The sequence below is a fragment of the Patagioenas fasciata genome, chromosome 1 (genome assembly GCF_037038585.1).
Source record: "Patagioenas fasciata isolate bPatFas1 chromosome 1, bPatFas1.hap1, whole genome shotgun sequence".
In the NCBI taxonomy this organism is placed as follows: Eukaryota; Metazoa; Chordata; class Aves; order Columbiformes; family Columbidae; genus Patagioenas; species Patagioenas fasciata.
In genome coordinates, this window is record NC_092520.1 from 214,030,165 (window position 1) to 214,053,613 (window position 23,449).

Consider the following 23,449-nt stretch of genomic DNA (forward strand, 5'->3'; position numbering starts at 1 on the left):
ACCAACATATCTTAAAGCAAAATCATCTGCTGTGTTCCTTTTCTCATTATTTCATCCGTGCACCAGTGCTTTGCTCGTTTTTTGACTTTCTGGAGCAGCTTGCTGGAAAAATACGACATATATTGAAGAGCCAGTTGTTCTTCTGCTGACAAATTGATTTCCCTGAGGCAGCTGCGAGTCCAGGTGAGGAGGCAGAAGGTAAAATGCTTCATAAAACTCTTGTGATACTTAAAGATAAACTGTGTTCTTTGGTGAAGCAGCAAAGAGCAGCTCCAGGGCCTGATGGAGGCTGGGAATAGATTCTCACACCTTTAACGGTGTTTTTGGAGGAGCTGCTTTGAGGTCAAGGTGGCTGAAGGGAAATTTTCTTATGCTCGTTCCCTAAAACTCTGCAGGGACCGTGAATCTGGTAACTGCGATATTAATTTTATATTAAATCTTTAGTTTTCGTCAAATCAGTGCTTCTACTGCACCAGTATTAGCTGTGTGACCCAGGAATTATCTGAAAACACCCAGTGACAGTTACAGACCCTAAAGTTCACCCACGGTGCGTGTTCGTTCCAACCAAAGGACAAGGTGAGAGAAATCGCACAGAATTTCTACTTTGACAGTTTAAACCCAACATCCCTGAGCACGTTTATTGTGTTTCTATGAGTCTTTAAATCCTAAATTGCGGATACAGGGGCTGACAGCGTCATTTTGATGCGTCCCATAACCTTGGTTCTCTCTGGAGATGAGTGATGCGACCAGCACAAACCCATAGGGATCCCCCAGAGGGCGAAACCAAGGGAAACAAGGCAGAAATAGCATTCAAAAATGTATTTAACGAAGAGCTGAATGCCCCTGTGTGTTCGAATATACATCTATATTTTTAAATGGAAAAAAATCTGATCACAGGGGGGTGACTTAAAGCTCCTTGAATGCTTGAAGTTGTACAAACCAGCTCGAATTTGGATAAACTCCCTTTGAACCCATCACACGTGTCCTGGGTTGCCAGAGGGAGTGTGTTTGTGTACGTATGTACTATAAGTTGTACGTATGTACTGTAAGAGTTGTATGTATGTACTACAAGAATTGGGATGGTCAGGTATGAAGATTAAAGAATTCAAGATCTTATTTCAGCCCATCCTTAGGCATCCAGATGCATCTCAGCATCTTCCTAACTGCTCTGCTTCCTCACCTTCCTCCTCAATTCCCATTTCTGGAAGATTTCTTGCTGTAGGTATATTTATTTTGAACAAAGTAGCTTGTTCTAGGTCAGACCGGTTCTGTGGAACGACAGCATCGCTTTTTGAGGGAAAAAAAGGCGTTTATTTAAATGATGTGAGCCCAAAGCAGGAGCCACGGGGACTTGGTTTGGGGCCACACTCTTCACTCGCAGCCTTGGGAAGCTGACTCGCCTCTTGAGGTTTTAATTATGAAGTGACGATGTTACGAGGTGGCCTAATCAAATTAATAAAAGCTAAGTAAAGATTTTAAAGGAGTTTGGTGCTGAGGCATCACAGAAATCTTGATCTTGATGTCCTGAGTCTGCTGCTCTGTACGGTACCTCTGGTTTTATGTTATCGCGAAATAAAAGCGTCCAACAAAGTGGCATCTTTTGAGTAATTGAGTTTAGAGCTTGTTTGGGCTGGTTGTCCGAGAAATTATATCATGGGGTTGATTTAGCTGAACGTGCCCAAGGGGAAAGTGTAGAGAGAGGTTTATTACGTGCTCGGAAGATCTTTCAGCTGGGAAATGTATAAAATGCGTGTATACTTTCCCATCATCTTGATGGCTTTGGATGCTTTGTGGCCTTTTGAATTGCTGTTGTTTGGAGGGTAGAGTCGAACTCTGCAGAGTCGGGGAGCTTTAATTGTTTTACTTAAATAAATATTCAATTACACCATAGGAATGAGCATTTCTCGTCAGTTTGAGCTTTGACAGCTGATGGAGAACGCGGAGCGGCACATGTGAAAGCCGGGAAACAACGAGGGCCTGAGGAAGGGCCTTTCAAGCACAAAAATACATCAAATAAACCACATTAACCCCATCGCATCATGTCCCAGCGCCACTGGGAATGGTGAGAACCCGCAGCTGCAATGTCTGAGGGCTCCACTTGGCTTTTTTCGGTGTCAAACTCAACCTCTTCCCCTTCCAACCTCTACCAGAGAAGAGGGAAAAACCAACAACCTCCTTTTATTTCACATCACACCATCTTCGTGCCTTTTTAATCCCCTTTTCGGACCACTGGGCCAACATGTGCTGTTTATACTGCGTTTCCCCAAAAATAAGACAGGGTCTTATATTATATGTTGCCGCAAAAGATGCGTTAGGGCTCATTGTCAGGGGCTGTCTCATTTTCCCATGAAAATTTACATTTATTCTTGAACAAAACCCCAACATTTATTCAAATACAGTCAAGCCATCACATTCTGTCACATCTATCCTGCTGCATTCTATTGCCAATTAATTTTACTTTTTTACATGTATTTAAGCTATTTAAATCGACTTTTAAAATGAACTCTACCTAGGGCTTATTTTTGCAGTAGGGCTTATATTTCGAGCACCCTCAAAAATCCTGTAAAAATCACGCTAGGGCTTATTTTCGGGGTAGGGCTTATTTTCAGGGTAGGGCTTATTTTTGGGGAAACAGGATCCGAAAAAAGCTTTTCACCGCAAAACCAACAAAAAGTATTTCTCATCTTTCTTTATATTTATTTATTTCATTCTCTTTTCCCCCAATCCAGGTGATTCGGCCCCGGATCGTGGTCAATACGGATGGTCCCGCGTGTACTGCATGATGACCCTGAGCGCCAGCCACGTCTCCTCGGCGGTGGGGATGATCTGAGAGGCCGGGAGGAGGAACCCGTACCACCCCGTGTCCCGCAGCTCGAAGGTGAAGGAGTATTTGATGCCCTGGTTGTACGTCCAGTCCACGGTTGAGCCGCTCGCTGGGTCTGGGAAAACAATGGGGGGATGTGAAATATTGAGTCTCTTTGTGTCCGGGATGTTTTTGTCTAAGCCGAGGGGTGGTTTGGGGTTATTTTTGGGGTGCTGCCGCCTCCCGTTACTCACAGATGGTGGAGTAGATGCTGCCGTACTCAAAGTCAGTGCCGTAGAGAGAAGACAGAGCTGCCACCGCCTGCTCGGCAATCTGGTGCTGGGAACGCACAGGAGAGAGAAATGAGACAGAAAAGGGGAAAATCTGCAGGATAAAGGCTCCAGGAGAGGGGTTTTTGTTTGTGTCGCTGGCAAAAAAAGATGCCAGAGCTCAGTAGCCTTGGCCTGGGGGAGTCCCCGGGGGTGGCAGAAGAGCCAGGGCTTCTTCACAACTTGTGTCTCCTCCACGGTGCCTAATATCAGGAACAATTTCTTCCCCAAAGGGCTGTGGGGCATTGGAACAGGCTGCCCAGGGCAGTGCTGGAGTCACCATCCCTGGAGGGGTTGAACAGATGGAGATGAGGTTCTCAGGGACATGGGGTAGTGCCAGGGTTGGGTTAATGGTTGGACTTGATGATCTTAAAAGTCTTTTCCAAACAAAATAAGTTATGAGCCAGCACTGGGCCCTTGTGGCCAGGAAGCCAATGGTACCTGGGGTGGGTTAGAAGGGGGTGGTCAGTAGGTCAGAGAGGTTCTCCTGCCCCTCTGCTCTGCCCTGGGGAGACCACACCTGGAATATTGTGTCCAGTTGTGGCCCCTCAGCTCCAGAAGGACAGGGAACTGCTGGAGAGAGTCCAGCGCAGCCACCAAGATGCTGAAGGGAGTGGAGCATCTCCCGTGTGAGGAAAGGCTGAGGGAGCTGGGGCTCTGGAGCTGGAGAAGAGGAGACTGAGGGGGGACCTCATTCATGGGGATCAATATGGAAAGGGGCAGTGTCAGGAGGATGGAGCCAGGCTCTTCTGGGTGACAACCAGTGACAGGACAAGGGGCAGTGGGTGCAAACTGGAACACAGGAGGTTCCACTTAAATTTGAAAAGAAACTTCTTCATGGTGAGGGTGTCAGAGCCTGGCCCAGGCTGCCCAGGGAGGTTGTGGAGTCTCCTTCTCTGCAGACATTCAAACCCGCCTGGACCCCTTCCTGTGGAACCTCAGCTGGGTGTTCCTGCTCCGGGGGGATTGCACTGGATGAGCTTTCCAGGTCCCTTCCAACCCCTGACATTCTGAGATTCTGTGAAAATGCTTCTAATTTTATGATGGAGGTTGGTCCTCCGTGCAGGAGAAGAACAGCCTCACGTCATCCCACCCCCCTTCAAACCTCCACATCACCCTACCAGTTCCTGGTGGTCGGGCGCTGGGGTGCTGGTGTAGCCATAGGGGTAGAGCAGGAGCTGGGAGTAGCTGTGGATGGAGATGAAAGCCTTGATGTTCCCATGGCTCTTCACAAAGTCCACGATGGCCTTCACCTCGGGCTCTGAGTTGGCGTAGGGTCCGTGGTACGTCTCCGAGCAGGGGTTTGAGCTGGAGCCGGTCCCTGTGGGGACATCAAAACACAGCGTGGGTGTTTGGTGGCTTTGGTGACAGTTGGGTGGCTCAGAGAGTCACAAGGTCAAAGGGTGTTTACTATTTCCGAGCCCAAGAGCTTTCCCCACCCTTCAAGGAACCCTCATGGGGCTCCTCCTAGATGTTTTATGATGGTTTTCATTTGTGGTCCCCACCGTGCTGGTCACTAGGGGACGTCAAAGCCCTGGTGGAGCCCAAACCCACGACTCTGACACAAAGAGCAAATCCCATCTCTTCCCCAGGGGACACCAGTGGATCTTTCTGGGACAGAAATGGCCTCAGAACCTCCACCTGGAGGGTAGAACCGCTCCGTGGGGACAGCGGGAGAGCTCTGACCTCCGAAACCTGCGTCCCAGTTGCGGTTGGGGTCCACACCGATGCAAGAGGAGCTCGAGTGCTGGGACCTGGTCTTTCTCCACAGGCGGTTCTGGAAGGATGAAGCTGTCTCAGCTGGTGGCCAGAGCTCCACCAGCCTCCAGCAGGCACGGGGCTGCCATCTGGGGTGTCTAAAGGGTCCCGGTGGGTCCCTTCCCACCCCATGGAAATGTAGACAAGGAGGATTTGAGCTTTTGGAGGCCTCCACATGCAGCATGGAGATGCCTCTCATCCCCATCCAGCGTGGCAAGGGTGAGGAAAGCCGGGGTGATACCTGGCTGTGGGTGAAGGCGAAGCCATCAGGGTTGGTGACAATCTCCAGGAAGATGTCGAACTCATCCAGAATGGAGGCCAGAACTTCATCTTGCTCATGATCTGAGACAATCTAGAGAGGATGGCAGTTTGGGGTTCTGGATGACCGTCCCCTCCATGGGATTGGCCACCATGGTGGCTGCAGGACCTCGTGGCCCTTTGGGGACATCAGGCATGGCCAGGAGGTTCCTGTACCTTCTTGGCGAACCAGACGCCGCTGGCTTGTGTCACCCATTCTCGGGAGTGGATGCCGGTGTCGATCCAGATGGCCGGGCGGTTCGTCCCCCCTTTGCTGAACTGGAAGAGCAGAGATGGGGGGGTCCAGCTTTGTCCCTGTCCCCTCTCCAGCCACCCCCCGAACTCCAAATCCTCACCTTGAGCACATAGAGGGGCCGATCCTCCGTTGACCGCCCGATCTCAAGTTTGCTGACCAGGTTGGGGTTCTCAGCCACCAGCAGGTCGATGAAGTCGTAAATCTGGAGGTGGGGACAAGGGATGGGGGGTCATGCCTGGCTCATCCCCTGCCCTTCCTGCTCGTGGAGCGAAGAGCTTTGCGAGAGCAATTCCAAGATGTCATTTTTTCCCCTAAAATGCCCCGGATCTTGGGTTTTTCCCTCACCTCAGCCAAGGTGTGGTAGGAGTCATAGCCGAAGGTGCTGGTGGAGAGCGGCAACCAGCGGCGGGCACGAAGCATCTCCTTCTTCTCATGGTCCACCAGCGCCTGGGTGATGAGGGGTCAGGATGAGACCTCGTCCGCCACCACCCCGAGACCCCCATGTCTCCCCCACCTCCGCTGACCTGCACATCCTTGATCATGATGGAGTAGGAGATGCTGTTGAACTCCAGGTGGGCTTTGAGGGCCTGCAGGCTGGGCAAGGGCACCCGGATATCGACGGGGTGCCCAGGTCCACGGGGTTCCAGCCAGAAATCCAGCTGGAAGGGGAGGAATCAAAACGTGGGGGTTGGATCCAGCCTTTTGCTGCCCCCTCCGCACCAGCTCCTCACTTGCGTATCACCAGCTCGTCCCCATTGTCCCCCATCCAGCCCCATCCCTGCTTTGCAGTGTGGCTTGCAGGGTGCAAAGCAAGTGATGTGGGCTTGGGGGTGTCCCCAAAAGCCACCCCTGCCGCTTCACCCCGTACCTCCAGATCCTCAAGGTCTTGCAGCTCCTGCACCTTCTGCAGCTCCTCATGGGTGGTGGGGACGATGCGCAGCACCTGGTGCCTGTGGGATCAGCGGGTGCTGGGAGCGCATGGGGCCATCTCTGGCCTCTGTAGGTCCAGCTTAACCCCCACTCCATCCAACCCCCCACCCTGGGGATTTGCACTGGGTGTCTTTGTCCCCTCGGGGCTGAACCAGCTCTTTCTGTCCCAACCAGTGCCACCACCCCGGCCACCCTCCCACCATCCAGACCCCCCTACCCAACAAAAGTCTCGGTGCTGGTGGCCACTGCCACCAGGGCAGCCAACAGGACGAGGACCCTCATGGTCACTGGAAGGAGCCCGTTCTGTGTCCCAACAGCAACCCGGAGCCTCTTAAATCCCATGGGTATGGTGACCCCTCAGCTGTCCCCTTTCCCAGGGCCGTGGGAAGGCTCCGGCTGATACCGGCCAAGGTTGGACACCACCGAAGGCTGGACACCACTGTCCTCCAATCTGCAGCACTCCTGGTCCCGGCTAAACTTGTCCTGGGAACCGGCCAGAGCCGTTGCTGAGTCACCCACTGGTGATGCAAGAGTTGAGGATGTGACAAGATCCCACTGCCCACGGAGCTGTGAGGAGAAGCGTTAAACTGGGCTGAGAAAAACGTGAGATGTGGTGAAGCTGGGGAAGGGGCTGGAGCACAAGTGTGATGGGAGCGGCTGAGGGACCTGGGGGGTTCAGCTGGAGAACAGGAGCTGAGGGGAGACCTTCTGATCTCTGAACTGCCTGAAAGGAGCTTGGAGCCAGGGGGGTCGGGCTCTGCTCCCCAGGAACAAGCGCCAGGAGCAGAGGAAACGGCCTCAAGTTGCGCCAGGGGAGGTTGAGGTTGGATCTGGGAACAATTTCTTCCCCAAAGGGCTGTGGGGCATTGGAACAGGCTGCCCAGGGCAGTGCTGGAGTCACCATCCCTGGAGGGTTGGACAGACGGACAGGAGGTTCTCAGGACATGGGGCAGTGCCAGGGATGGGTTACGGTTGAACTTGATCTTGAGGGTCTCTTCCAACCAAAATGATTCCATGATTCTATGTGAATTTTGGCAGGGGGGTGCTCAGTGAGCTGGATACCTAAACTGTGGCCGTGGTGATGCTGGCACAGAAATTGGTTTTAAGGTCGTCATGGGACAGAGGTCACAGCAGGTGACGATCGTCCCAGGTGGCAAAAATAAAACAGCAAATACCTGGAGGTGATTTGCACCAGCGATGGCCCTGGGGGTGCCCTGTGTCACCTCTCTCAGCCCCCAGGGAAGGGACAATGGAACAAAGTTGCCCAAAACCCCACAAATTTGCATTTGGTTGCCCAAAAAAACACCCATCCCTTCCCAGGTCCTTCAGGGCTGTTGTCCCCAGTAGGTGGGAACTTGCAGGGTCAAAACCTGTAGGACTGGGGTTCCTTTTTCACCATGTTTTTGAGATCTAGCATGGAAAAAATACAAGTGCCAGCCTTAAACCCTAAACTCTCTGGCATTATTTATTGAGACAAGGGGATTTTGTAGGGGACACCAGGTTCAGTACGGATGCTCCAGGACGTGGACCATGATGTCCAACAGCGCCGGCCAGGTCTCGGTAGCTGTGGGGATGATCTGGGTGCTGGGCAGGAGGAAACCGTAACGTCCCGAGTCCCTCAGCTCGAAGGTGAAGGAATATTTCACCCCGTTGTCGTAGGCCCAGTCGACAGCGGTGCCATCCGCTGCGTCTGTGGGGAGAAGAGGGGAGATGTGATCCCAACGCTGAGCGTTGGTGGCGGACGTGACGCTGTGGGATGAGGGACACTTACAGATGGCGTCTGCAATGCTGCCATAGGTGTATTTTGTCCCGTACACAGCAGCCAAATCGCTCACCGCCTTTTTAGCCAGTTCGTTCTGCAAGGAAGAGCCCAAAAGTGGTGGTAACTGGTTGGTCAAGACCTTTGGGCAACAGAAAGCAGGGGGCAGCAGGGTGTAGAGCCCCCTCTGCTCTTGCTTGTCCCCAAAACACCCTTAATTTTTGGTGGATGGGAGGTACATCTTGCAATTGCCCTCCCTCCAAGAACCAAGTGATGGGCTCCAACGTGCAGGTTGTATCTAACGGGAGGAGCAGGGAGGGTCCTGGTGTGATCTGACCTGACTTTTCCAGCAAGGCTGGTGCTCACAGCCCCACGTCTACATTTTGGGGCCATCTCACCATTTCCTGGTGGTTGGGCACAGGCGCCGTCTTGTAGCCATAGGGGAAAAGCAGCATCTGGGAGTAGCTGTGGATGGAGATGACCGATTTCACGTTCCCGTGGCCAAGGATGAAGTCTGCGATGGCTTTCACTTCTCTTTCGGAGTGGGCGTAAGGGCCATGGTAGGTCTCGGAGCAGGGGTCGCTGCTGGCGCCGGAGCCTGGGACCATGCAGAGAGGTCTCCCCGGGGACAAGTTTGTAGCCCCCAGGGATCTCCCTCTAGCAGGAAACTTCAACACTTTGAGGCACAAGCGATGCCCAATGTGGGGACCTGGTGGCCCAGCTCTCACCTCCAAAGCCAGCGTCCCAGTTTCGGTTGGGGTCCACGCCAATGCAGGGGGAGCCGGCGTTGATGGACCTTGTCTTGCGCCACAGGCGGTCCTAGAATCATAGAATAATTTGGGTTGCAAAGGACCTTCAAAGCTCATCCAGTGCCACCCCTGCCATGAGCAGGGACATCTTCACCAGCTCAGGTTGAGGTGGGGTTGAAGTTGGGTCAAGGAGGTTGAAGAGGTTGAGGTTTGAATGGGGGAGTTGAGCTGAAGTGGTTGAGGTTGGGTTTGTAGAATCTTGGAAGGGTTTGGGTTGGAAGGGACCTTCACAGCTCATCCAGTGCCCCCCCTGCCATGACAGGGACATCTTCACCAGCTCAGGTTGCTCAGAGCCCCGTCCAGCCTGGCCTGGGATGTCTCCAGGGATGGTTCATCCACCACCTCTCTGGCCAACCTGGGCCAGGCTCTCACCACCCTCAGGGCCAACAATTTCTTCCTCGTATCTGGCCTGAATCTCCCTCTTTTAGTTTAAAACCATCACCCCTTGTCCTGTCACAACAGGCCCTGCTCATAAGTCATTCCTCACCACTCAAAAGCTGTGACCAGCCAAGGTTGCTGGAGACAAGTGCAGGGACAGGTCCCCCCACCCCACAGTGTCCCTGCACTCACAGAGCTGTGGGTGAAGACGAAGCCATCAGGGTTGGTGACAATCTCGAAGAAGATGTCCATGCTGTCCAGGATGGCGGTGACAGAGGGGTCCTGGCCATACTCCTCGGCAATCTCCATGGGGAGGAGAGTGGGAGATCATAGAATCATAGAAGAGTTTGGGTTGGAAGGGACCTTCAAAGCTCATCCAGTCCAACCCCTGCCATGAGCAGGGACATCTTCACCCAGACCAGGTTGCTCAGAGCCCCGTCCAGCTTGATACCCCTTGGGGACAAGGGACACAACTGAGCAGCATCACAGGGGATGGTAAGAACTGGTGTTCCGAGGAACATGGTTACCTTGTTGGCTGTCCAGATGCCGGTGGCTTGGGTGATCCATTCCCGTGGATGGATGCCGGTGTCCAACCAAATGGCCGAACGATTCGAACCCCCGGTGCTGAACTGGATGGAGAGCGGGGATTTCAGCCCCGTGTCCTCCCAGGGCTGGGCAAGGTGAAGGTGACCCTGGTACCCACCTTCAGCACGTGAAGGGGTCTGTTCTCATAGCTCTGCCCGATCTGGATCTTGCTAACGAGGTTGGGATGATCCCCCACCAGCATGTCCATCCAGTTGTAGATCTGAAAGGAACAGCTGCTGGATCACAAGGTTCACCCTCGCTTTCCTTTTGATATTTAGCGTATCCAGCATCAGACACAACATGCAGAGCTGCCCTGGAGAACACCAGGTTCTTCCCTGAGGAGGAGCAAGTGCTTGGATCTCTGTGCAAGTAGAGAGGTTCATATGGCAAAGGTTTTTGCAAAAGCAGATGAATGGTGGGGGGAAAAAAAGCCCAGAGATCCCCCAACACCATCACAACCTCCATCAGCCACCCACCTGGCTCCAAGCAACAGGGTTTGACCCCCCAAAATGAAGCTGAAGATCATCAGATCATTTTGGTTGGAAAAAACACTCAAGATCATCAAGTCCAACTGTTAATCCAATGCTGCCGCTGCCCCATGTCCCTGAGAACCTCATGTCCGTCTGTCCAGCCCTCCAGGGCTGGTGACTCCAGCACTGCCCTGGGCAGCCTGTTCCAATGCCCCACAGCCCTTTGGGGAAGAAATTGTTCCCACATCCAACCTCAACCTCCCCTGGTGCAACTTGAGGCCGTTTCCTCTGCTCCTGGCGCTTGTTCCTGGGGAGCAGAGCCCGACCCCCCTGGCTCCAAGCTCCTTTCAGGCAGTTCAGAGATCAGAAGGTCTCCCCTCAGCTCCTGTTCTCCAGCTGAACCCCCCAGCTCCCTCAGCCGCTCCCATCACACTTGTGCTCCAGCCCCTCACCAGCTCCGTTCCCTTCTCTCCACTCGCTCCAGCACCTCAAGGCCTTTCTTGGCATTACAGATCAAGACATCTTCCAGCGAGGTGGGAAGGTGCTGCTGCACTTGCAGGGATGCCTGGTCTCCTGGATCAGCTAAAACCTCCACCCAAGGAGGAGAGACATGTCCCAGTGGGTCTTGCTGCCACTATGAACGCCACCACGTGGATCCAACCTTGTCACGGGCTGAGCACGACCCCCAGCGAGATGAAGCGAATGTGCTGCAGAGAAAAGTACCTCATCTATCGTGTGGTAAGAGCCAAAATCGAACGTGCTGGTGCTCCTCTCTATCCTCCTGGACCTCACCATGGTTCTCTTTTCCTCGTCCAACAATTCCTGTTTAGGAGGAAGAAAAAAACCAACAACAACAAACAGGCTGGAAGGCACAGGGGGTTGGGTTTTCCTTCCATCTCCTCCTGTTTTCCAACTTTTTGGACTTTCTATTGGGACTGAGCCACTGCTCCCCACCCAGTCCTTACCTGCACGTCCTCAATCATGATGCTGTAGGAGATGTTGTTGGACTCCAAGAAGGTTTTAATGGCTGGGAGGCTGGAGAAGGGCACCCGCAGGTCGGCCGGGTGGCCAGGGCTGGTGGGGTGACGCCAAAAGTCAACCTGGTATGGAGGAGAGGAGAGAGCTTGGCCCTGTCCTGTGCTGGTGCTCATCCGCTGAGCTCCCCAGCACCGAAAAGAGTCTCATAAGAGTTTCCACTGAAGGATTTTAAAAGGTCTTTGAACAAGTTTGGGCACATGTGTGGGTACCAGAATGGGTCAAGGTCCCTTTACCTCCCTCAATGGATCTTCTACATAAATGTTTTTCATCCCAAGTCACTTGTTGGTTGCAAACATCCCTTTGAATGAGGAGTTTCTGTGATTTGAGCAGGAACGATGAGACACCGGGGTTGCCGTGTGCTAGTTTTGCTTTTTAACTCAATAGAAGTATCTCCTTACATCAGCTTCGTGATGCAGATTATAGAACAGAATCATAGGATCATTTTGGTTGGAGAAGACCTTTAAGATCACCAAGTCCAACCATTAACCCAACCCTGGCACTACCCCATGTCCCTGAGAACCTCATGTCCGTCTGTCCAACCCTCCAGGGATGGTGACTCCAGCACTGCCCTGGGCAGCCTGTTCCAATGCCCCACAGCCCTTTGGGGAAGAAATTGTTCCCAGATCCAACCTCAACCTCCCCTGGCGCAACTTGAGGCCGTTTCCTCTGCTCCTGGCGCTTGTTCCTGGGGAGCAGAGCCCGACCCCCCTGGCTCCAAGCTCCTTTCAGGCAGTTCAGAGATCAGAAGGTCTCCCCTCAGCTCCTGTTCTCCAGCTGAACCCCCCAGGTCCCTCAGCCGCTCCTCATAAGACTTGTTCTCAATTTACATATAAATTAAACATACCCAAAATGGGAAGGAAAATTGAATGGGCCGGAAGGAGGAGGGAGCCCTGGATGTCATCAGGTTTTGTTTAATGCTGGAGGGAGCTCAAGGCCCCATCGCACTCACCTGCAGCTCTGCCTGCTCCCCGAGTACCCTGAGCTGGGTGATCTGCTCCTCATCGCTGGCTGTGATGCAGAGGACCTGGTCCCTGTAAGGGAGGCAGAGACATCAGGACATGGGGAGGGATCACAGGATGGAGGGAGAAGGAGCTGTTCATAGAATCATCAAATCATTTTGGTTGGAAAAGACCCTCAAGATCATGGAGTCCAACCGTTAACCCACCCCTGGCACTACCCCATGTCCTGAGAACCTCATGTCCGTCTGTCCAACCCTCCAGGGATGGTGACTCCAGCACTGCCCTGGGCAGCCTGTTCCAATGCCCCACAGCCCTTTGGGGAAGAAATGGCTCCCAAGATCTAATCTAAACTAATAACACATCAAAAGGTGATGGATTTCCCTCCTTTGACCCCAAAGGAGGATGAACAGGGCTGGATATCTCTCAGTCCAATCCCTGTCCCCAACCAAGGTGACCCACCAGCCCCTGTTTTTAGCAGGACTCACCCCACGAAAAGCTTCTCGCTGCATGCGGCTGCCACAAGGGTGGCAAAAACCAGGAGGATCTTCATGGTGAGTGGGTGCAGACGAGCCTCAGCCCCCGAGGATGTATATATCCCCCTATATACAGGCCCAGGGGCTCTCGGGGACCTTCTCACCAGTGCCACGTCTGCTGTCCCCACACAGCCGGCAGCAACAGAGCAGAGAGGAAGGGCTCCCAGGAGCCCAAGTGTCCGCTTGATTTGGCGAAGTCAATAAAAGAGCAGCCAAATTCGGGAGGATCTGATAACGTCCTCCTCGGCGCTCAGGGAGGACGCGTGTCCACGCACCCGGTTTGGTGGTCGTGGTCACAGTCACCGCCCAGCCCACGGGTGTGGGACGGTGGCAACGGTGGGGTCAGAAGACCCCAGAGTACACAAGGACACGGTGCTTTGTTTCCACAAATTGCTTTATTACAGATTGCTATTATAAGTCAAGGGTAATTATGATTAGTAAAGTAAGTGTGTATTACAAGTTACTACAAAATTACTAGCAGAAAAGCAAGCATATTTATGATTAATTACTTATATGCACACCTATACATATATAGAAAATTCAAAATATACCATTCAAATTATTACCGGTGCCGTCCATCAAACCGCTCCCAGGAGTGGGGCCAGTTGGCAATGGATGAAGTTTCACTTGAAAGACGATGGATGTCACGGTGGCCCGAGTTGGGCACCCCCAGTGAGGGTCCAAGGGGTTGTACAGGGATATTCACCTGGGATTAATCCCTGCAGGGCCTCGGTTTGGGGTAAAAAGGGAGTTATTTTTACGTCTTTAGTGTAGATACATGGGTGGGCGCAGGACAGCGGCTCCTGGAGCAGCCGGTGCTGATTTCTGCTGTCATAGGTCAGTTCATTATAGTGGTTTCTTTGTTCTCCAGGTTACAGCAGCGCCTTTGTTCCTCAGGTTACAGCAGCATCTTTGTTGGACACTTATCTACGATGACCCTGAGCTCCCACCCGCTCTTGTCAAGGATGTTCCGTGTTCCTGGGCCGGGTTCCCAGGCTGGCAGACGTTGTCTCGGGCGGTTTTTTAGCAGACATCTTCTGTGTTTTGTTTCGTTTTGGGTTTGGGGTTTTTTTCCCATTAAAATCAGGTCGTTTTTCTGGTTGTGCCAACAGCATCGTGTGCGGTGGGGAAGGCGCCGTGGTCGGGGGGGTCCGTTATGGCTCAATAATGCGGAACTGGTGATGTTGGTGAGCTGGTGGTGCCAGTGTAGAGGTTCTCAGTGAGGCAGGACCATGGGGTAGTGGAGGTGGGAAGAGACAACAAGAGGTCCGTATCCAGCCTTCTGGACAAAGCAAAGTCACTTCTAGGGGCAGATCAGGTCCCTCCACGTTGGGTCTTGAAGTCCTCCAAGCATGGAGCCCCTTTGGGTGACGTGTCCCGCTGCTGGAAGAACATTTTCCTGTGTTCATCTTGCCTCATTCTTGCTTCATCTGATGCCGATGTCTCTCCCATCACACTTTGTAGTGAAGAGTTTGGCTCCGTTATCTCAATAACATCTTCATAGAGACAGGGGGGGCTGTGTTAGGTCCCCCCACCCCAAAGCTGTCTCATCTCCAGGCCAAACCATCCCATCTCCCTCAGCATCTCATAATGGGACACATCCTCCTGTCCCTCTTGTTGGCCTCCATCTGTCTTTCTCCAGGTCTCCTTGGTGCCAGGTGTCCAAGAACTGGATGCAGTTGTCATCAAGCCGTGTGCTTACAAGAAGGCCCAGGTGGCCTCAAGATCTGGATGGAACTTCAAAGCCAAGGTGATGCTCCTCAGGCTCTGCAGCTCCTGTCACCATTTGTCATAAGGTCCCTGCTCCGGTGGCAGCAGCTCAGCTGGATCCAGGAGCCAACCGTGTGCCCTGGGTAAAACCTTGGGCTTTTACCAGCCATAGCTTTTATGACCAGCTGGAGGACGGGATTTTGGAAGGGTGGGTCAATTTGGGAAGCAGGTGCCACCAGATGGGGCCACAAGCAGAGGGGCCGGGGACACGAGCAGAGAGCACTAGCTGCCCCATGCTCAGGTTTGCTTTCCGAAAACATCTCCATTTAAAACAAAACCAAACCCACGTGGTTCTTCTCAAAGCTTCAGCTGCACCTTCACCTTCTTTTCCATGCCAAAAGCCTCCTTGGACTCTGAACTAACACTTTACTCGCTGTGTCAGGTGTGTTTTCTCTCCTGCCACGCTCATGGAGGAATGAGTAACTCCCCAGCTGCTCAGGGGACCACAGGACGTCAAGATAAACCTGTTAGACTTGATAATTCCAGCAACAGCAGCAGGGATTGCTAATCTCTGATCCCTCAGTGGCTCCTACACGTGGCCCTGAGCTGTTTGCTCTTAATCCGCAAGAAATTAGCAGGTTGAACAACCGAATGAGGGAGGAAGGCTCTTGAGGGAGTGAGGAGGAGAGGGGGTGTCCTCCCACCTCCGTCCTCCCTCTAAGCAAGACAAATATTTGGCGACATTAGGCCAGGAGACCGCCCCGTCCCACCAGCAGTCAGGGGTTTGGCAGTGGTCTGAGGCTCTTAATTAATAAATTCCTTTAATTTCCTCCTGTGAAGTTTCACAGCCTGAATTACGTTGCTTAAAGTCAGGTTCTCCACCCCAGCCCATTCTGCCCCCAAAACCAAGCTCTGCCAGAGCTCCAGGATCGACAAAAACAGCAACATGGAGCTGTAAAAGAAATTCTTCCCTGTCCTCTCTAAACAGCCACCAGATGGTACTGGAGGGTAGGGACGGGTCACGCAGTTTCTGCACTGCTGGTTGTGAGGAAGTGGCTGCTGCAAGGGGCTTTGCATAAGTAGAAAATGCTGCTAAGAGTGAGAAAACACATTTTGCTTTGAGTAATAGAGATGGAGCTGCAGAGAGCACGAGGCAGGACGGTTTGCAGCAGCCACGAGCATCTCCTCCTTCCCTAGAACCTCCTTCTGCTCTTACATTTAATCTCTCCTCACCCTCCGTGCTGACACAAGACCCTCAGATGATTTCTTGTTTCTCTGGGTGGGGAAAATCCTGCACACTTTGCCTCACTGGAGGTCTCTCTGACATCTCGACAGCCACATGAGCGCTCACATCTTCCATCCTCCCCTTGTCAATGTTCCTACTTTGTCTCCTTGAGGTGGACAACAACTGCATCTTAACATCTTCTAAAAGCTCTACCATGCGCACAGAGATGCAGCGAACAAGACAAGCGCTAAATGCTTTTTATACACAGACATGTTTTAGCTGTAGGAGGAACGCACACGGCGTCTTTATTCAGCCAGGTGCTGTCAGAACCACGTCAAGGGAAGAGGATTTACGACCTTGCTGTACAGACAGCAGATTCCCACCCCAGATTTTAGTAGGGATTGTCTCGCACGTGCTCCATGATTTTTTCCAGACCCAACCAGGTCTCCTGTGCAGTTGGGATAATTTGGCTGGCGGGCAGGAGGAAACCGTAGCGACCCGTGTCTCGCAGCTCAAAGGCAAAAGAGTATTTGATGCCGTAATCATAGCTCCAGTCGATGCTGCCCCCACTTGCTTGGTCTGAAAGAGAAAAGGAGAAGAGCCAGAGGGGTGAACAGAGGATTGATTTCAGTTCTGCTACTGGTTGACAGCGGCTGAACGTGAGCCAGTGTGTGCCCAGGTGGCCAAGAGGCCTCCAGCATCCTGGTTGGGACCAGCACTGGTGTGGCCAGCAGGCCCAGGGCAGTGACCGTCCCTGTGCTGGGACCTGGGGAGGCCAAACTGCCAATCCTGGGGGCAGCTTTGGGACCCTCACGCCAAGAAAAAGCTTGAGGTGCTGGAACAAGTGGAGAGAAGGGAACGGAGCTGGTGAGGGGCTGGAGCACAAGTGTGATGGGAGCGGCTGAGGGACCTGGGGGGTTCAGCTGGAGAACAGGAGCTGAGGGGAGACCTTCTGATCTCTGAACTGCCTGAAAGGAGCTTGGAGCCAGGGGGGGTCGGGCTCTGCTCCCCAGGAACAAGCGCCAGGAGCAGAGGAAACGGCCTCAAGTTGCACCGGGGAGGTTGGGGTTGGATATGGAGAACAATTTCTTCCCCAAAGGGCTGTGGGGCATTGGAACAGGCTGCCCAGGGCAGTGCTGGAGTCACCATCCCTGGAGGGTTGGACAGACGGACATGAGGTTCTCAGGGACACGGGGTAGTGCCAGGGGTGGGTTAACAGCTGGACTCGATGACCTTGAGGGTGTTTTCCAATCAAAATGATTCTATGATTCTTCTTTTTCTATAAGTGCAGGACACACATTAGTTTTTTATGCCAACACTCGGCTCTGATGTTTGACTGGTGATGTTTCTCTACAGTCATCACTGCTTCCAGGAGACAGAGAGAGACCCTGTTGGGAGGACAGAGACTGTTGCCCTGGGACAGCCCACAAAAGCTCAGACTAGTAAAATACTCACAGATAGTATTGCAAATGCTCCCCACTGTAAACGTGGTGCCGTACAGGGACTGGATGGAACTGGCAGCAGCTCTTCCCAAGGCATCCTGGAGAGGAGACGATGAAGGACGAGTCAGAAAATGAGACAAAATGTTAAGATTGCACCAGTCTGAATCATACTCAGGAAAATCTCCACAATCTTTCACTCCCCCCCAATAAACTAATGCCAAATCAATCAATTTCATCACTCATACTAGCGAGAGTGCTCACAGTTTCCACAGTATTTTTGGGAAGTGACATTGTAGGTGAATTAATCATAGCAGGTTCTGTATCTGACCACCCAGTGTGTCATCTCACCTACTGTCTTGTCAAGAGAAGGCTCAAGAGATACCAGCAAATCCCAAGGCAACTGGAGATCTTCACTGGTTGACTTTGTACTCACTTCAACTACATAACAGGTGGTTGTGGAGAAAACAGAGCCTGGATTTTCTTGGAAGTGTAGGGGAAAAGGGTGAGTGGCAACAAACAAATCGCTACAAGGGTATTTAGGTATCAGGGGAAAAGAAAATCCCCATGATAATGGGAAATTGAGTTGGAGAAACTGTGGAATTTGTCTTCAGAAACAGCAAAACAAATCAAAACAACGAATCAAGCATGGAGAAAATGAGGCTGAGGGGACACCTCACTCTCTACAACTGCCTGAAAGGAGCTTGGAGCCAGGGGGGTCGGGCTCTGCTCCCCAGGAACAAGCGCCAGGAGCAGAGGAAACGGCCTCAAGTTGTGCCAGGGGAGGTTGAGGTTGGATCTGGGAACAATTTCTTCCCCAAAGGGCTGTGGGGCATTGGAACAGGCTGCCCAGGGCAGTGCTGGAGTCACCATCCCTGGAGGGTTGGACAGACGGACATGAGGTTCTCAGGACATGGGGCAGGGACAGGGCTGGGTTATGGTTGGATTTGATGATCTTGAGGTCTCTTCCAACCAAAATGATTCGATGATTCCATCAAAATTCAGCTGGGCAAGCCTCTAAACATCTCAATCCAGCCTTGGAACTGGTTTTGACTCCAAAGCCTGCATGCTTTCAGCAGAGGGTTAGACTAGAGACCTCCAGAGGTGTTTTCTGTTTAAATTATGATTATGACATCCTTATAACCTCAAAGATATTATTACAGAAGGAAAAATGGATGAGCAAAAAGGGCTGAGAATGGGTGGGCATGGCACAGGTTTGCATACAATCAAATTTCTCTTTTAAAGGCACCACGTTGCACTGGGGTTTTGTTGGCTCTTGCAGATGGTTATTTTTACAGAACTTTGGTTCAGCCTCTTGTTTGTATCCCGTATCTCACTGTCATACTGGAATACAGAAAGTCAGTTGGACAGAACAGAGGAAACTAAAACCAAGTCCTACAGTCTCACCAGCTCCTCGTAGTCTGCTGGTTGAGTGCATTTATAGCCGTAGGGATACATCAGGAGCTGAGAGTAGCTGTGGAGGGTGATGAAGGCCTGGATGTTCCCGTGATTCTCGATAAAGTTGACAACAGACTGAACTTCCACCTCAGAGTTGGCCCTGGGTCCATGGTAAGAATCGGAGCAGGGATTATTACTGGCGCCAGGACCTGTTGGTGCACAGAGGGAACAAAGGCAAACCTGCAAGAACTGGAATTCAGGGAAGGTCAAAGCAAACCAACACAAAGCCGGGTTCTCCTAAGAACAGCTCTTCAGCCAAAGCAAGGCCTTAAGTGCTGATAAATGCTCAAACTGCAGTGACAGAGCACAAATACTCAAGGGATTTGAGATGATACAGATTACTGCCTTCATCTTGTGCTCACTGGCAATTAATCCATACAAAATTATCTTTACAAAATACAACTACCATCCTAATTGACCATTTTCTTTCTGAATGCCTCGTGTTAAGGCAAGTGCAACAATCCTTGTAACAGGATCCAGGAATATGTAAAGGAACTTTCTTCTTAGTGACAGGCAGAATGCACAAACTTCATTCCTACCTCCAAAACCTGCATCCCAGTTCCGGTTTGGATCAACTCCAATGCACAGGCTGCCTTGATTCCTGGAGCGGGTCTTGCGCCACATGCGATTCTAAACCAAACACACACTCTGGCTTTGCAAAGGAGCAAATCTCGGTCCTTGCACTAAAACCGCCACCCAGAAATAGTCGTCATTCATCAGGCAGAGATCCCAGGCACGAACCTAAAGTTATTTCTGATGGGCTGACTGCTGAGATGGGCCAATGGACAAAAATCAAAGGGCTGGTGAATTTACAGCAGGTTAAGCTGGGTTAGAGAAGTAATGAGTGTTTTTGGCTGCCCAAATCTTTTGTAACTCCTCCTTGCGGCATTAAGTAATGGACTTTCCGAGCCTACTTTCCTCACATTTGTTGTTTACTTGGAAGAGCTTTACTCACTGTGGTGTGAGTGTACACGTATCCATCAGGGTTTGTGACTGTCAGCAGGAAAATGTCCATTTTGTTCAGCAGAGAGGTGATGAATGGATCCTGCCCATAGCTGGAGGCGATCTAAGCAGAGAAAATACGGCACACAATGATTATCAGCGTATTTCTTTCCTGCTTAAGTTCAGCGGCAAGTCTGGCTTTCAGGGCAGGCAGACAAGAAACATTAATTATCCGCTGGCCATAACTGTTCCTCGTTAGACTTGGAGCTTGGATGGAGTAATAAATCTATTTTATTAGTTTATTCTGAAGATGGGATGTTAATGGAAGAATGCAACAAAATATTCTCCTGCCTGTCCTGGAGAATGAGCCAATGCTGGCACTAAGTCTGAGATGGGAGAATAGAACTGTGCTGCACTCCTCTCGACAGAATTTAAATGTTCATTTATATCGAGCTGCAAGTTTTGGCACTTTAGTGGGAGGTAACGAACCACAGAGTGTTCCTCTGTGTCAGCAGAGCGGAGCAGCAAACTAATCTTCAAAAAGCCCATGGTTATTTGTGTAACTATCAACCCTGCAGTCCACAACAGTTTCACACTTCGTCCACCTGAACTTCACCCAGCTGTTCTAACAAAACACAGGATTTTTCAGCTCTTTGTGCAAGCAGCTGGCTAAACACATACAGGTGTGCTGCACTGTTAAATAGTCAGAGGAATTCCCAAGATAAATGAAAAATCCAGCATTGCTGAGTGACCTTTTTAGCTATCCATACTGCACTCGCTTGGGTAACCCACTCTCGGGAATGGATACCGGCATCGATCCAGATGGCGCGACGGTTTGTTCCTCCGGTGCTGAACTGTGAAATAAAACAAGGTTTTAAAACTCTCACTGCCATGTTTTAGTCAATAATATCTCGTATAGGCTGGGAGGCTTTGGACTGTATCTATAATGTATATATATATATATGTACACACATATGTGTGCACACATTTTGTGATATATGTCATACCTTGAGTACATACAAAGGTCGGTTTTCATAGGATCTCCCAATCTCAAACTTACTGACAATGTCACTGTACTCATACGCAAGATGATCCAGTTCTGCATAAATCTGAAATGTAAAGTGATTATGACGTTTATGTTACATTTATATATGACATTTACATTACATTTATGTACAATACTGCCCAGAACTATTGTAGGACCTGATGAAATTTCCTTTTCTCTCCTTTTGCCTTCATTACTAAGGCCTCTTGAAGCCCCGTCTGACCTTAGGTCACTATAGTCAGTGCTGTTCTGAACATCACAAAGCGGAAGGAAGCACGGCTATACCGTCAAGATCTACTTATTTCAGGAACAAATTCAAAACCCCCTTTAAGAACTTAAAAATACCATTCCCTCTGCTCTGCTTGATGGCTACTGGCTTCCTATGTTTCCCTACTTCAAGATACATTTATTTCTCTATCTCTTTTGAGGATCAGAAGGAAGGGGTTTGCCAGAACTCTGCAGAATTTAGGAAAAAATATGATGAACATTTGCCTGTTCCAACACTCTGTCAGAGACAGCATTGGCTCATCGTGCTGACCACAATATTAATACATTTAAAAACAAAACCATGTGCCAAAAAAAGCTGGAAAGACATTTTACATCCTAATACAGGATGTTCAATTGAAAATAGCATGAAAAAAGCTCAGAAAAAAGAATCCGCTCCCCCCAAAATTGAAGTACTCACGTCATCTAAGGAGTGGTAAGTTCCATAGTTGAAGGTGCTGCTGGCGCGTTCTCTTTGTTGAGTGTTGGCCATATCTTGCTTTTCTTGATCTAGGACAACCTGAGAGAAGCCATTTGAATGTTGAGAAAAGCCTGCTTCGTTTGCAAACTTCTGCCCAAATGTTTCTCTCTAAAAATGACATTGTGTGCTGCATCCCAGCTCCAGCCCCAAACTTCCCACAGGCCCAGAGCAAATAGATGATTCTGCTGAATGGATCTGTAGCACAGCGGGCAAGAAAACCAGTGTTGAAATCATAGAATGGTTTGGGCTGAAGGGACCTTCAAAGCTCCCCCAGTTCCCCCCCTGCCATGAGCAGGGACATCTTCAGCAGCTCAGGTTGCTCAGAGCCCCGTCCAGCCTGGCCTGGGATGTCTCCAGGGATGGTTCATCCAACACCTCTCTGGCCAACCTGGGCCAGGCTCTCACCACCCTCAGCATACAAATTTCTTCCTCATGTCTGGCCTGAAACATTCAGCATTACGTTTTAAATGTTTGGTAAGAATAGCACGGAAAAGCTTGGAGGAAGAACAAAAAACACCCAACAACCAACAGGCAGTGTTTCTGCTGAGTTAATGCTATTTTAGATGCCATTTTGGGATTCCTGCTCATGAAGAAATGTTGGATTAGCACCCAAGAGGGTGACTTTTCTCTCACACGGTGCTTTTGGATTACGATCCAGAGCTGCTCATAACACAGTTTACTGAATTCTGAGTAACTTCAATGTTGCAATTCCCAAACGCCTGAGGCCAAAACACCACATGGAATTCCTCAGGGGTTATCAGGAGCCCTGTGGAGCCTGTGAGTTTACTGATGTCACTATCCAACTTGTTTTCAGATCACATCTGCGGAGTGATTCACACACCGTCTTCGAGAAATTAATCCACAGACTACACGGGACGTGGTTTAGTGCTAGAGTTAGGGTATGGTTGGATCGTGAGGGTCTCTTCCAACTGAAATGATTCTATGAGATATAAGGGGGGCACCTCATGGCAAACAGAGTGTAGAAGAGTCCGTGAATTAATGAACAAGGTCAGATTGTGAATCGCCATTTATGTCCCCAGGATTCAAAAGTTAATCGTGTGCTAACGACGTTGCCCACCTGCAGATCTTTGATCAGGATGGAGTACTTGATCCCATGGGACTCCAGGAAGGCTTTGACTGCTTGGATGTTGTTAGTGGGGATTCGCACATCCACGGGGAGAGCAGGGCTGGACGGACTTGTCCAGAAATCAAGCTGAAAAGAGAAAGGAAAATGGGTTTGGTGTGGGAAAAGCATTCTACAAACAACTCTTCTAAAGCTTTAGAAATGCTGATTTCTCCCAAATCGATCAATTCCCACAATATTGCGCCCCATGATGCTTGCAGCACCTTCCACTCTTTAGTTTGGCCTCACCACAACCTTGTATCAGTTAATGTGAGAAAAAAATGAATATCCACAGAGGAGGATCTTTATTTTCACTGAATTCAGAGCTTCAGTCACATAAGCAAGAGGAAATTTTAGTCTTGTATGATGATTATTTTACTAATCTCCCCTTTACCAGAAATAGTTTCAAGAAAAGCTCCATGTTACAGTATTAGGTAATATGAAACCCATTGTTTCATTTCTCCCGTGGTAGAGCTTTTCTAATTAATTTCTATACTAGTCAAATCAATGTTTTTAAAGAAAGTGATAATAAAAATCATCACCAATGGCAATACGAACAGTAATAACCTGGAATTTTATAGTGTGTTTTCCTGCTTCAATAGAACACAGACTCTAACTTAATAAATTCCTCCCACACGCTGGGAGACAAGTACAAAAACATTAGCACCTCCACTGAAAAGACAAGTTTTTTGGTACAAAGATGAAGAGCAGCTCAGTTCAAATACGACTGGAAACACAGCAGGCAAAAAACATGAATGCAAGCACTCCTGAATTCCAAGCTGGTTCTAGAACTTACAGATCAAACACCATGTATTGAGACAGTAAATTTATTCCAGCAGCTGCCACAGCATGGTACGA

The 23,449-nt window shown here is 50.5% G+C and overlaps 3 protein-coding genes and 1 long non-coding RNA gene across 6 annotated transcripts in view; 1 reads left to right on the forward strand and 3 right to left on the reverse strand.

Moving 5' to 3' along the window:
• LOC139826946 (uncharacterized) lies at positions 1-20,564 on the forward strand. 3 transcript variants are annotated; one of them, XR_011737102.1, is made up of 3 exons: positions 1-2,878; positions 10,887-11,112; positions 17,196-20,564. It is a non-coding gene; the product is annotated as an uncharacterized lncRNA (long non-coding RNA). The 3 variants fall into 3 exon arrangements; XR_011737101.1 differs by lacking the exon at positions 17,196-20,564 and having other exon boundaries at positions 1-2,062; positions 2,730-2,878; positions 10,887-11,690; XR_011737100.1 differs by lacking the exon at positions 17,196-20,564 and having other exon boundaries at positions 10,887-11,690.
• LOC136111818 (carboxypeptidase A1-like) lies at positions 2,696-6,715 on the reverse strand. The gene is made up of 11 exons (XM_065856232.2): positions 6,591-6,715; positions 6,312-6,393; positions 5,968-6,102; positions 5,789-5,890; positions 5,544-5,645; positions 5,365-5,466; positions 5,132-5,242; positions 4,819-4,909; positions 4,254-4,453; positions 3,058-3,142; positions 2,696-2,939 (listed from the first exon to the last, which is right to left on the reverse strand). The coding sequence occupies exons 1-11, from the start codon at positions 6,713-6,715 to the stop codon at positions 2,752-2,754; spliced, it is 1,323 nt and encodes a 440-aa protein (XP_065712304.1). The 3' UTR covers positions 2,696-2,751.
• On the reverse strand, positions 7,813-13,176 carry LOC136111834 (carboxypeptidase A1-like). The gene is made up of 11 exons (XM_065856250.2): positions 12,857-13,176; positions 12,362-12,443; positions 11,340-11,474; positions 11,098-11,196; positions 10,023-10,124; positions 9,847-9,948; positions 9,512-9,622; positions 8,861-8,951; positions 8,531-8,730; positions 8,145-8,229; positions 7,813-8,063 (listed from the first exon to the last, which is right to left on the reverse strand). The coding sequence occupies exons 1-11, from the start codon at positions 12,919-12,921 to the stop codon at positions 7,876-7,878; spliced, it is 1,260 nt and encodes a 419-aa protein (XP_065712322.1). The 5' UTR covers positions 12,922-13,176; the 3' UTR covers positions 7,813-7,875.
• Positions 15,050-23,449, reverse strand: part of LOC136109085 (carboxypeptidase A2-like) — a 14,999-nt gene continuing 6,599 nt past the window's right edge. The window contains 9 exon segments of the mRNA XM_065851474.2: positions 15,050-16,418; positions 17,295-17,379; positions 18,686-18,885; positions 19,276-19,366; positions 19,692-19,802; positions 20,431-20,532; positions 20,686-20,787; positions 21,409-21,507; positions 22,547-22,681. Of these exon segments, the coding sequence (XP_065707546.2) occupies positions 16,231-16,418; positions 17,295-17,379; positions 18,686-18,885; positions 19,276-19,366; positions 19,692-19,802; positions 20,431-20,532; positions 20,686-20,787; positions 21,409-21,507; positions 22,547-22,681 (1,113 nt within the window). The 3' untranslated portion in view covers positions 15,050-16,230.

Excerpts from the sequence above, each read along its gene's own strand:
- LOC136111818 (XM_065856232.2), bottom strand. The coding sequence starts at position 6,715 with ATGGGATTTAAGAGGCTCCGGGTTGCTGTTGGGACACAGAACGGGCTC. Across the intron at positions 5,467-5,543 it reads GGCCCCTCTATGTGCTCAAG|TTCAGCAAAGGGGGGACGAA; the intron begins GTGAGGATTTGG and ends CTGCTCTTCCAG. Across the intron at positions 4,910-5,131 it reads TCGCCTTCACCCACAGCCAG|AACCGCCTGTGGAGAAAGAC; the intron begins GTATCACCCCGG and ends TCATCCTTCCAG.
- LOC136111834 (XM_065856250.2), bottom strand. The coding sequence starts at position 12,921 with ATGAAGATCCTCCTGGTTTTTGCCACCCTTGTGGCAGCCGCATGCAGC. Across the intron at positions 12,444-12,856 it reads AGCGAGAAGCTTTTCGTGGG|GGACCAGGTCCTCTGCATCA; the intron begins GTGAGTCCTGCT and ends CCTCCCTTACAG. Across the intron at positions 8,952-9,511 it reads TCGTCTTCACCCACAGCTCT|GACCGCCTGTGGCGCAAGAC; the intron begins GTGAGTGCAGGG and ends CTATGATTCTAG.